Raw genomic sequence first — 13,721 nt, 5'->3', positions numbered from 1 at the left:
AATGGCCCCACCTGCGGTTATAGCAATACACTGACTATACAAACACATTAAGACGACAGACGTTTAAAATAAACGTTAAATTAAACGATCTTCTGGTCGGATAGATTCGGTAGATTGCTGTGCTGGTATGAAGTAACCTATATGCCTACTGCAAAGATGTAGGTTAGAGAAAGAAAGCTGCGGTCAAATGTCCTTGAAAGAAATAAAGCTGCTCTTCATATTACAGAATGTAGGACAAAGGCATATTATTCAGGGAAACCATCCTTACCACTCATTGTGGTTATAGGCTACTGGTGTAAATAGACTAGAGACCCTACAAAGTTTGACCGATAAAAAAAAATTACATTGATCAAATGTTTATGTGCAAAATTTCCTTTTGATCTTTATATTCTTTAAATAGATCCATTTCACACTCCATAGGTGTAATTGTTAACATTAATAACGACTGCGTCCCATTTAGTTTTTCTCCTGGGACACTCAAACGTATTGAACCTTGATTACGTAATTAGGATCACCTGCCTTTGTTAATTGAGTCATTTACGCTGCTGTGAAAAACATTTCTACATTTCATACCTTTGTTTAAATATGACAGTCATTGAGGTTCCTTTGGAAGCCTTAATCTCATGTACTTTTTAAAGTTACATTATGTATTAAACTGTTACTGGGAATATACAGAAAATAACAATTGACAAGTTGTACCATTAACACAGCTAGTTCAATCACTTCATTAAAATAAGTGAAAACAAAAACAGTATGTATGGTTTCAAAGATGCCAAACTGCATCACCAGCAAATTAACATCACAGCACTGGCTCCTCATGGAGACTCCATCCAAAGAGTAGGACACAGATAGAAATCAAAAACTTTATTACAAAAATAAGTTACACTCACCTCCATTTTACAGTATAAAACAATTTATTTGCAGGAATGCAAAAAACGTTGTTGGCCACCAACAATAGTTTAAAACTGCTAACATCTTTTTTTCAAAAGGTGGTTGTTATGATTTTACTGAGGGAGTTAACTGTATAGAAAACTGGGATTGAATAGCACAGTTTCCTTTTTGCTATACCTGGAAATAGAAATCATTCACTGCAGTATCCCTTCTACCACTATGTGGCAATGATCCCTCACCAAATCATTGCAGCTAACGTTAGGCACACATGCTCACTGGCTGGGCAATATGGCAATTCAGTCATCCATCAAGATTAACTTGAGAGATCTTCTACATAATTGTTGTCTCGGGAGGTGGAAAGGGATCATTCAAGATTAACATGATCTTAACATGATGAAGGACTGATTAGGTTGTTTTACATTATTCTTATGTTGGTTGAAAATGTGTTGTATCAAGATAAAAACAAACCCACTGGAATAATACAGTGGCACAAAAGGGACACTGCAGGGCTTTATTTTTGTTTTTTATTTTTTTAATCAAAGGCAGTTGGATGCCTGTGATGTTGACGCATTTACAAAAGTAACATTTTATCCGAAAACTATACAACCAGTAACTACATACTCTGAAGAAGCAAGGCGGCTAATTCAGTTCAAAATAGGATAAAAGCAGGGCTTGTTCAGACTCATCATATGAGATTGTTTTGCATGCCCAGTTTGACTGTTTGCAGTGTCAGAGCTGCAGCTAAAATGACTATATTACATTAAGTACATCGTTTTTGCGCTGCAGCTCTTGTGCATATTTTGTATGAAAACAAGCCCTGCTTTCATCAATATAGTTTCCCTATTTACAGTACAGGCCGGGTAGTTTAGTCCTCTGTACTGAGGTAGTCAACCAACCCTTTAAAGACAGGTTCTGAAAAGAACCACTTTCCTGGAATGCCTGACTTATCCATGCCAGGTGGGTACACCCTAAAAACCTGCAAATGTTCTCTTTCAAACATCCAGATCAAACGATTAAGATTAACATGGATATTCCGACAATAAAAATTGCGATTAGCACAAAAATATACAATAGCATCAAGCTCATTTGAGCCACTTCAAACCTAAGAACTTAAAAAGTGCAAATTCTTCAATAATTATTAAAAAATGGCATGTTCAGGGACAGGGAAGGGGTAGATTGTTAGGGCAATACATAGAACCCTGTATATCAGGGCTGGTTACAGGGGCAAAGGGCAAAAAGAGGCTGTGGCAAGTATTTAAAATCCTCCGGTCATCTTTTTAAGGTGGCAGTTTCAGAAAAAAAACAAAAAAAAAACATGGGTAGAGGGGAGATGCTTCTTCTGTAAGGCTGGAATATCATTGGACCTTTTTGTCGTGCTCTTTTTTTGTTTCAACATCCATTGCAGCTTACGGTGTAACCCCACACATCAAGTCAGTATCCACTGTGACAGGTCAGGACCGCCCTCGGCCCCGCTTCCCTGCTGGACCAATGAGAGGAGGGAAAGTATAAGTAAAAGAAAACCATGTTGAACATATTCCTCATGAATCAGACTGACATTTTCTTTAAATTCTATGGAATTTAGACTGAAGCCAGTGCTTTGCCACTAGGGTGGGACTCAGCTGGCTTCCTTCAAATATAGTAAGTTGTGAATGACCTTTGCCTGCTGGCAAACAAGCTGACTGGCTAACTCTGAAAGATGACACCTGTCAGGGATTACTTATGAGGCCAATAAGCAGGTGTAACTTTAAATTTAAAGCAGTGTGAGTACTTTTGTGCACAGGGTTGTGATTAATACTGACAAATCACTTCCATATGATCAATTCTTGAACTGTAGGAAGTCATCATCAAATTTAAATTTTCCCATCTACAGCTGCCTTCACCACCAAGACTGAGCTCAATAGCAGTTTTTTAAGACTTTTATTAAGCACTGAATCAAATAAAACAAACTTTTCCACAAGGGGACAGCAGTTATCTGGAACCTCTGAGTCAGGTTTCGTTAGTCACCACAGTGTGATTAATTTAATTCTACCCACTGTGAAACTGTGAGCAATACAGTGAAAAATGTAATCTACCTCTGCTTGTTCCAGGGCCTCCTCGCTGGGAGAAGCCCACTCGGCCCCTCGGTGTGATTCCACCGCGGCCCCTGGTCTGACTGGCGCCACCACGGACTCCTCCCCTCACTCCTCGTCCTCTCCCAGTCCCCTGGAAGTCATCATAGCCGTAGTATGGGTCATCGTAGCCTCCCCGGTAGTTGTGGTAATCGTATCCATAGTAATCGTAATAGTCTTCATAGCCGTAATAGTCAGGAGGGTAGGAATAACCTCCCCGACCACCACGTCCTCTGCCTCTTGTGGGTGGTGGCATATGGGGAGGCCCATAGTAATAGTATTCATCATACCTGAGAGAGGATACACATATTCAACATAAAAATGACATTCTGCTTTATATATACATTTTAATTTGATAATATTATGACTAGATCATAGGTCATAGTTCAACTGTTAACTCTTACATTTGTGTTTTAGCGGCTTGTCTCTGGGCTTTGCGCTCTTTCCTCTTCTGGTCAGGGGGCTTGGCAAAGACGATTTCAATGTGCTCTCCCTCAAGGTCTTTTCCATTGAGATCAGCCAAAGCCTGTGAAATTGATCAAGACAGCATTCATTGATGAAGCCCAGATTTACGATTGCCTGAAGACGTGGGTTTTTTTTTCTCTCCTTACCTTTACAGCACCATCTCTCTCCTCAAAGTGGATGAAGGCATAGTCTTTCAATTTCTTCACCCTCTCCAACTTGCCAAACTGACTAAAGGCCTTTTCAAGTATCTCTTCTGTAACAGTGCTTGCTAGGTTCCTCACAAACAGCACCTTGACCTGTGAACAGAAACATAAGGTTCAGCACAAATAATGAAATAGTATAAATGAAACACTGCTTCTATCTATATCAATTAATTAAACAGCATGCTACTAATGACCTCAGGTCCAATGCCTTACCTTGGCCATGACCTCCGGATCAGGGTCCTCAATGGGATCAGCCCACTCCACGGTGACCACATTTCCCCACACCTTCACCTTGCCGCTCATCAGCCGACGGCGGGCCTGAGCTGCCGTCTTATGGTCTTCATATTCCAGGAAGCAAAAGCCACGATTCTTCTTCTTGTCGTCTGGCTGGTGGTACAATATGACATCATTTAGACCCTCTGTAGAAACAGAAACAGGGGAGAGGAGAAGAGAAGAGGCAAAAGTTAATTAATTCAATAGAAAATAATTCTTTAAACAAGCCAAAAGACCACTAGTGACATGATATCTGCCTTTACAAATAGCCAGAAATACAATAAAATTTTGATAAATGCTAAAATCTAAGACATTTTGATTAAAAAAATGGAAACAATTGAATGGGTTTCATTTCAGTTGCCAAGTTGCATGTTGATATTGATGTAAAAAGTACCAATCATCTTAATCTGCAATGTCAACGGACAGATATCTAACCCTGAGAGAAGTCCATCATAAAATAAACTAAGACTATTTTACAAAGTTTAGTGTCCAGTCAGATCTTAGCGGTAAACCTTCATAGTAACAAAAGTCACTCCGGTACAGTAATGAGGTCATCATTTGGACACATACAGCCAATGTTTTTTTGTGTGTGTTTTTTTAAATCTTAACTTATTTTAAAATGTAGGATTGAGGCAGTTGAATAAATATTACACAAAATAGGAAATAAGGTGCTGACTCACCTGTGACTTTTGCAAATTCTTCAACAATCTGCTCTTTTGTTTTACTCTTGGGGATGGAGCCAACAAACAGTCTATTATTGGCCACAGAGATGCACACGCCGATGTGTTTACCCGGTCGAATTTCATTGTTGTTGCACTGCGGAATGATCAAGGGTAGTATAAGTAAGAGACAAAAAAATAAGTCAAGATAATGGAGCCTATGCCAACTTGTTTTGGAGAACTGCAAATTTGAAATGCTGTATCTTAAGCACATTGTGTGGTACATTAGTGTTCTGTAATACAAACGCTGCCTCCTTCTACACAAAATTGTAGAAGAGTAGACTTACCAATTTGACAGCCTGCTGTGCAGCTTCTTTAGTGCAGAAAGTGACAAAGGCGTAGCCTCTGTTCAGGCCACTGAGAGGATCCATCATCAGGCGCAAGTCCCAGATGGGCCCTGCTTTCTCAAACAGCGGAACCAGCTCATCCTCGAAAAGGTCTCTAGGGATTTTGCCTACAAATATCTGCCAGGTTGAGAGAAGAGATTAGGGTGTGAGAGCATGTCTTTAATCTGAAATATAAGGTAAAGACAAGTGAAAGAAAGCATTGAGGTTAAAAAGGTATCCAGTCAGCTCTTAGCGGTAAGACATCAGTGTAACCATGGTTACTACAGAAATAAGAAGTTTTCATCATTTGGACACCATATGAAACCTGAATGCACCCAGTCCATGACTTTACACCAATAAACAATATTACATGATAAGTTAAAGATGACAAATTTTGTACCTCTGTACCAATGGTGGGCTGTGCCCCGGAGTGGGCAGACTCTGGTGGAGGACCTCCATACTTCCTCTGGCCTGTTGTCACATCAAGTGTATAACCAGTCCTCTCCAGCAAAGCCTAAATGTCAGGTGAAAAGAAAGGACCCTGTTTAATCATCAGTCTTCTACGATTTACAGTAAACTTTGGCGTGGAAATAATAAAGACCCCAAAATGTCAAATGTATCAGCAGCCTCTTGCTTTACCTACATTTTTCTTACATCAACATTCAAAAAAGTTGTGCCAAGCATACAATCAGTACCAACATCAATTTTAAACACAGGTTTAGTCCTCACTTTGATTTTGGCTTCATCTGGTCCTTTGTTGGTGTCTGACACTTTGGTCCCTTGTTTCTCTCTCTGTCTGTACGTCTTCATCACGCCACAAAGAAAGGCACTTTTGTTCTGAAAGGGGGGAGAAAACAAGTACAATCAATTATACTTGAAAAAAAGTTATTAGGACAACTTCTGATTATTTTTTCCACACAAAGAAAAATGCTGAAACATAGGGTGACAAACCATTCATCGTGTAGATATGATCAAAGGCAGCTAAGAGCTATTGTGCAATCAGAATTCAACTATATCAGTACAGAGGACAACTATTTACTCTGTGCAAAGGCATCAGAATGAACTAAATACAGCAACATTGCTCCATGCATACCTGAACATGTGAGAGGTCGCTGTCCTTGAATTGCAAAAGGACTTGCAGAGCACCTTCCTCGTTGAATTCTTTCAGAGCTTCAATTGCTCGATCATCTAAGTCACTGTGTGACACCAAACCTGCAGGAGGGGGGCAAAGCAGACAGAGAGAAAAGAACACCTTACTAACAAGACAAAAACATTTCCTACCTTCCTTGTCATTCAATCAAAGATATTACAGTACAATTAAAAGAATCAGAGAGAAACATGTATGTAGAAGTCAGTTTGCATATCAAGTCTTATAATAATGAGTAATATACCAATAAAGACTATAATTTGTACTGAGGGGTGTGACTGCTCTAACCTAATGGAGCTGTATACAGTAGACAGGCTGCACTTTACTTTCAAACCAGCACAGTTTTGCAGAACTAATCACAACAGATGTGATAGTGCAACTCGATATGCCGGTGCTCCTCTATACTGTGGCTTGGAGTTTCTAATGAGCCGGTCTGCATTCTCCTCTATGGAGGGGCCGTCACCTGTCCCAGGCAGCCAAACACCAGACAGCTGCTGCCATTGTTTCTGCCTTGGTCCCATCTGGCTGAAAAGGCCAGACCAGTACTTTTCTAGATCTGACTGACCAAACAAGTCCTGTAAAGATTCCCAATCTCTGTCTCTTCAGCTCACTCCAGTACAAACTTGTTAAGGTCTGATAAAAGAAACACATGTTTGAGTTGTAGCTAACTGTAACATACTTACACCTATTCATGCCTCTGCAAAAACTTAGTGGGATGCGGAGAAATTTCATAGGAGATGAATGGGGAGACTGGACAGGCTCACCAAGACACTCACAGGGAGAGGACAAGTCACCCGCCCTGACACCAGTGATCATGCAACCATGTTGGGAATGCAAATGCTGCAACCATTTACACATTTTCACAGCAGTGATGTGTAATTTAATATTTTGTAGCACTGCAGTACCCATTTTGGTAGGAAACCACAAAAAGTTGCTTCAGGATCCCAATTCCCCCATTCAAAAAGGTGATAAAAATGACAGTACATGCAAGAAATTGATAAATATAAAAAATTGCATATTTGCATATGCAAGTATATTCACTGTGCCTTACCTGCTATGTAAATTTCATCTAGTTTTTCAGCAACTTTCTGTGGTAAACCAGCTTCTAATAAAGTCTGGAAGTGCTCAGAATGGGTAACTGCAGCAGAGGTGTCCATTGGTTCTTCTGGACCATTTCCATTAATATGTTCTGTGGCCATGTCTCCAGAAATCTGTGTAAATGCAATGAGCCAAATTAATCCTGGGTCGAGGGCAAGACTTGTGATGTGTTCAGGATAGTGGAAAGCCTCAGACTTGACAGGCAAATCATAAAATAAAATAAAAATAAAAAGTAAGATTGGTTTGACAATTTATCTTAAATTCAGGGCAGTTGTCATAGTGTTCAATACACATTATCAATACATAAAGGAAAAGTGTGCAAAACAAGTTATCATGGCTATGTGGTCCTTTACAGTCTGGAGACGTTTCACTATCCTGACTCAACACTTGAAGCTCTCAGCTTAAATGCAGAAGCCCAGAAACCTGTATATGGGCAGTGGACACAGATGTTTGAACATTGCGTGTCAGACAGAAAATACACATACCAAATTCCCCACACAAATCAATTAACTGACATCATGTTAAAAAAAACAGAAATAAATAAAATACATAAGTGAAACTACAGAGGCGGTGTGTCCATGTGGCAGTTTTTTCCGTTCTGGACTAAGAAGTTTGTGCAAATGCAGCCATGTTCACTTGCTAACGCTGAATTCTCAGCCCTCTTGGTTGCTGCTGGTGCAGAAGCCTTGTCTGCTTTTGGTCTCTAAATTACATGTTAGCTTACCTTCTTCACTGCTGACTTCAGCACAGGCTAGATAGCTGATACACGTGTTCCATCAAAGAGTGAGCAAGTATGGACCCTTTACCTTTCTGTTTATTGACACTTTGGCAGGACATTGTGACACTGAGGTAAATACTCCACAACTATCACGTTAATCCAATTACCAATCCTGCCATTATTTCCACTGTGTTTGTATTAAGAGAGAAGAGAGAGACTGGGGCTGCTACCTAACTCTGTGCACATTGCTGTATCCGGCAGCGCTGGCCTCAACAAAACGTGGAGTTCTTCTGTTTTGGCCTTAGCTGACGTTATCATTCCCTAATATTAAGTTAAACACACCATGCAGCCGATATCTTCAAGTATCTGCCAATCAATCTCGTATTGGTAAGCACGTGCTTTCTCAGCGGTTTTAAAACATTTATGCAACGTTAAAAGTAACGTTAGATAACTGTAAACCCTATGTACAAATTCAACTTTGAAACTGCATCGTTAATTATATTTATGGGCGATAATTGCTTTCATCCGACGTTGATATGTTAATGATAGATTTAGCAGGGAGGGACTGACTCGCACACGTTGAGGCTAGCTAGCGGGCTAATTTGCACAGCTAATGTTAAAGCAACTAGGGACCTTCATCGGAACAATAACATATGCTTTCTCTATTAATGCATCTGAATTTCATATACTAGTACATAAGTCGTGTGCCCGTTGATACAGTAGCTAACACGGGGTCGCTAAATCTTGTCAAGACAACTGGCTTTTGCCAGCTAGCTGCTGTTAGCACACAGTGACAATGAGCATGTCAATTCCATGATCTGTCAAAATAGGCTAGCTTCAGTTAGCATGCTAATCCGGACGGATATTTCAGTGAGGCCATTGTTAGAGCGTCATTTAGTCGGCACGGACTTCACCCGCTGACAAAGTACGGATTTTGAATTGAATTAGCTTCAAAGAGGCCTTGAAAGCTAGAGGTTTAGCCCACTAAATGCGTGGTTTGTCAACGTGCCGCCACATAGGAAGAGTCCATTTTCAAAAAGCCGGTCTGGAGAACTCGTTCACCAACCAGTTCCCACATTGTTTCAAACAGCAGCCGCACGATTCACACTTTTTAGAAACCAATTAAGCAACAATCACGTGAACCAATTAGTAGCATTCGCCCTACCTGCCGCTGGATCACCAACGTGTATGGTGTAGATTATTTAGGAAGATAAATGTGATATTTAAAAGACAGAAAAAGTGTAAAACTCCCGGCACTGGTCCGGCTTCAGTCATTCACTCTTGATGATGTAAAATGGCTGCCACGTTCACGCCTCGAGTTTTGTCTCGTCGATGGGGTTTCTTGGACTGCCCCGCACGGGCTTGCCTTGTATGCATTTTACAGTAGAGCAGCAGGTCTACAGCATCCATCACACTTACTGATGATGAGTAATAATTTCACCATAACAGCCCAGTTTCTGTTTCAAACGGGCTTTGCCAGGGGATTTTTTTATGGATACAAGTGTTGGCCCGCAGAATAATTAATCACAGAAGCAAAACCTGAACCTGAACTTAATACAACAGTAAATAATTATAAAATCAAATGACGAATTATAACAATGAAATTAATTATTAAAAATAATTTAATACCACCCTACTATCACCACCGCCCTATCACTACTACTACTATTATTATTATTTAAAAGTTTAAAAAAATGTAACACAATAACATAAACTGTATAGCATGTATGACTTAATAAATAAAATAAATGACAATTCTTTTTTTGTGACCAATTTTTTATTTTGTTTTCCAAGTACAACACAAGGCAACCAGACAGTACACTTACAACAAGCATAAATTATGTAATCAATAAAGTAAAAATCTACATATGATTGAATACCTGCGTTAATATTGTCTGCAGCCAGAAACTACCAAAGACAATAAGCAATCCCCACAACCATCCAAAAGGTCCTCAACAATACCTCACTCACCCTCCAAAAAAAAAAAAAGGGGGGGGGGGGGGGTCCAAATGTTTGCAGGGCCTGAGTACTGAATACTCATTTCAACTCAACTTTAAGCAATTACTTATTTAGTACATTTCGGATCCGATATTGTTTAAATATTAAATTATTATATTGATAAACTACAACATTCTGTAAATAAAATTAAAAAATCATTGGGTTGTAGGTAGCGTAATGGTAGCTACTAAGACAACAGTTTAATACCAACAATACAACCACAACAAAAAAGAAGAAAAAAACCAATATAAAAGCACAGATCTTATCCGGTTGAGGTCAAACATCTGAAGTCTTAAACTCTTTGTTTAAATGTTAAAGAATATCAGGAACATTAAAAGTGCTTTGAGACATGATATTTCAGCATCTCTTTTTTTTCAAAATGGTATGCTCTTTCTTATTCAGAAACTCAAACTGGGCACTTTTGGCTTCTTATTGAGAAACATGCTGCCTGTATACAATATACACAACATTTTGGAGACAACATACTAGAGTGTACTCATACTGTTGTTTAATGTTTATTAAATCATAGTTTTTATTATTAATTAGTCTTTATCAAATCATGTGTTTAGACAAGTATAGCATGAACTTATGCTACATAACACATCATTTATAACATAGTTTGCAACACTAGATAGACTTTTAAAATACATAAAACTCAACAGTAAAATACATATAAAACTGCACAAGACTCATTAATACATATACATACATTTTAGCACAGAGCACAAATCTCAACAATACATAGGCTATACACACAACATGAAACTCAACCACAAAGTACATACAAGCAGCACGAAACGCACAAACAACTCACAAGCAAACATACCATAACATTTTCATAAAACAGGATCCAAATCTTTATGATAACATGACAGATCCCTCTTTAAAAACTGCTTCAGTTTGAGTTTAAAATGTCCCCAGACTCCCAGTCATGATCCATTTTGAATTCAATGGGTAAAGAACAGAAAAGGCTCAAGTGAGGAACTTTTGAGAGGGCACCTTATATACTACCATTACCACTGCTACCACCACTACTAATACTACTACTACTACTACTACTACTACCATTACCACACTACTACTCCTACTCCGACTAGTACTAGTCTGCCACTACAACTACTACTACAAGGCCTACTAATGCTACTAATGTAATAACCTAATAATAACCATTTCAGATGGTGAGTATGTGACAAAATGTCATCAAATGCAACCCAAATCAATCCACATCCATATTTAAATAAATAAACCTAAAGTGCATACAGTATGTGGAACCTCAAGACACTGAAGTGTCTTCAGTATTTTAGCAAAGTGCTGAAGAGAGGTAAGTCCAACTTTCTACCACACTGTGTCACTCTTCTCATGGATTTAACACAGATCTGTGACACGAACAAAAGAATATATCAGACTTACTCACTGGAGAGTTTTTTTTCTTGATGTGTTTATCAAAAGTGCAGCAGTTTTCTCCCATTTTCTGTTTGAAAAAGATTCTTTACAAAATTATGACAGGGATAGTTTTTGTTTATATGCCCTCTTTTCAAATTAGATGAGAAAAAAAGATGAACTACTTGTGTCAGTGTTTGCTGCAGAACAGACAAAGTAGCTGCAGAAAGTGATATTTGTTCTTAGTATCTTACTAAGTACATGTATTTATTGCAAGATTGCAAGTCATAAATTGGTCAAACCCAACTTTTTGGTATCTTTTTAAATTACACATTTTGGGTCCACTTGTCCAGTCAAAGGTTAATCCAAACCTTAGTATCAGGTAATTACATATAGTTGTGTCAGTGTTGATGCCTATGTATGCAGAGGATGGTTTTAGGTTATCTGCTATTTTCACCACAGCTGGGTGAATCATGGACTTAGTGTTTAGCACATGGCTAAAAGAATACAATTTTAACTGTTGTCTGATTCAAACAGCTCCCACAGGTATGTAGTATTTACAACTGGATGGTAATGGCTGGAAGATTTTGAGAAATCACTTATGCAGCTGTTGAGAAATACTGGTCAGGATTTCGGAGCAGCTACAGAGAGATTTCTTGGGATTTTGGGATTTTTCAGTTATAATGTTGTAATGTTTCACTCAATAACTCCTGATGCCCGTTGCAAGTTGTTTCACAAAGAGAAATGCAACTTTCTTTAACAAAAAGATGTTAAAAAGGACTGTGAGAATTAAGACAGAATTAAGAAAGAAACACGATCGGTAAATCATTACAATCTTCAAAAGAAAGACCATTTAAAATAAAATCTTTCAAATTTCAGCATGTAAGAATATGTCCATAACCACACACTCTACAGGTGGAGTTTCTAACAATGTCCACTTTCAATTTATAGAACGGCATGAAGTTTACTGCTCATGCATCTAAAGGCTCCTCAGAGAATTAACCCTAAACTCACTCAGATATTTTGTTGCAACACAGGTGGTGCAAAGAAGTTTAGGTATAAGCCAAAACTGTCTGTAGAAGCTGTGATTCTGAACTGGTAACACTATAAAGAAATCTTATTCTGACAAAAAAAAAGCGATACCAAGCAGAAATCCAATATAAAGTCAGCATTATATTTTGAGGAACATTTTTTAGATGGTTTAGTTTGAAAATCGAGTGCCTCCTGATGGGCATGAATGGGATGGCAACAATGGTTGCATTTTCCTGCCACACTGTTCATTGTTCCAGCCGCGCCTATTCCAGTGAGTGTGTTTCCATAGATAATGGTTGCCAAGAATCTCAGATAAAATGCAGCGTACAAAACCTCTTTGAGGAATTTTCCCTTTTGATACTTAATGATTAAATGGGGGCACAAGGTCTGAGCAAGATTAAATGTAGTATTGCATATTAAATATGATATAATGCTGGGTTGTTTTTTATTTCCTTAGTATGCCCAATTTACATGGTTGCTCATTAAATGTAAGTAACATACCTTTATATTTGTCTTTTACTGTTTCATGGCTCCAGCACCTACACATGAATGAGATAAGGTCCATGATGTAACCATACTTGTTTCAATGTCGAAATCTCTCATGCCACAAAGTGGCTAAATGATCTGGCTCCTCAACAATTTAGCATTATGTTTACTTTAAGTCTACCTTATTCCTCTTTATTGTTTCAATTGTGCCACTCTTGTATCGGTGTCTACATCAAAATGGTTCTTTACTTTTGAGGGTAAAAAAAAACATGACTCATACAATTAAATACAGATTTCAACTCAAATAGGATACAATTTGCTAGAAAAGCACACATGGTGTGTTCTGGTTTGTATATTAGACAAAATACACACTGTCTATGCTGTTGTTGATTTTCCTGGTTGTTCCTTCAACCAGGAAAATGAACACTAAATGTGACTTCCATGTTGCAGTGGTTTTGAGCTGTTTGAAAATCTTTCATTTAATGAATAGCTAATTTTGCTGTTTGTGTTTTGGTTTTTTAATCATTATTTGCTTTTTAGCTTTAATTATGTGGTGGCTGTGGCTCACAAGGTCTGAGACTCCTCCTTAATACATCGCAATGTGTCCTTGAGCAAGTCATGAAACCTCAAATTGCTCCCAATGGTTAGGCCAGCATTGAATGCTACAAATGCCATTGAATGACAGAAACTACAGACCTCAGCTAACTACTCCATTTGCTTACTTAAGTAAAATGCAAATGACACCAATGCCATCCTGAGCTTCTTGGCTTTCAGTTTTGTAAAGCATGGCTGAATATAGACTTGACTTCCCTTGTGTCCTAACCCGTGTCTCCACCTGCTTTGTCCTCTACAGCAACAGTGACAGTCTGGAGCCCCT

The 13,721-nt window shown here is 38.6% G+C and overlaps 1 protein-coding gene across 4 annotated transcripts; it reads right to left on the bottom strand.

The window, feature by feature from the left end:
- Positions 1-855: 855 nt before the first annotated feature.
- Positions 856-9,221, bottom strand: LOC134001403 (heterogeneous nuclear ribonucleoprotein Q-like). Of its 4 annotated transcripts, none has more exons than XM_062441007.1 (12): positions 9,114-9,221; positions 7,184-7,343; positions 6,079-6,197; positions 5,715-5,822; positions 5,386-5,499; positions 4,947-5,123; positions 4,621-4,756; positions 3,881-4,086; positions 3,611-3,760; positions 3,404-3,525; positions 2,964-3,289; positions 856-2,371 (listed from the first exon to the last, which is right to left on the bottom strand). In XM_062441007.1, the coding sequence occupies exons 2-12, from the start codon at positions 7,329-7,331 to the stop codon at positions 2,343-2,345; spliced, it is 1,635 nt and encodes a 544-aa protein (XP_062296991.1). In that variant the 5' UTR covers positions 7,332-7,343; positions 9,114-9,221; the 3' UTR covers positions 856-2,342. The 4 variants fall into 4 exon arrangements, with proteins under 4 accessions (XP_062296991.1, XP_062296993.1, XP_062296994.1 ...); XM_062441009.1 differs by having other exon boundaries at positions 856-2,368; XM_062441010.1 differs by lacking the exon at positions 7,184-7,343.
- Positions 9,222-13,721: the final 4,500 nt, after the last annotated feature.

The sequence above is a fragment of the Scomber scombrus genome, chromosome 19, assembly GCF_963691925.1.
Source record: "Scomber scombrus chromosome 19, fScoSco1.1, whole genome shotgun sequence".
Lineage (NCBI taxonomy): Eukaryota > Metazoa > Chordata > Actinopteri > Scombriformes > Scombridae > Scomber > Scomber scombrus.
The sequence above is the reverse complement of the archived record's forward strand: the minus strand, read 5'-3'. Positions and strand labels throughout refer to the sequence as shown.

Excerpts from the sequence above, each read along its gene's own strand:
- LOC134001403 (XM_062441007.1), bottom strand. The coding sequence starts at position 7,331 with ATGGCCACAGAACATATTAATGGAAATGGTCCAGAAGAACCAATGGAC. Across the intron at positions 5,823-6,078 it reads GCGACCTCTCACATGTTCAG|AACAAAAGTGCCTTTCTTTG; the intron begins GTATGCATGGAG and ends CCCCCCTTTCAG. Across the intron at positions 4,757-4,946 it reads CACAGCAGGCTGTCAAATTG|TGCAACAACAATGAAATTCG; the intron begins GTAAGTCTACTC and ends ATCATTCCGCAG.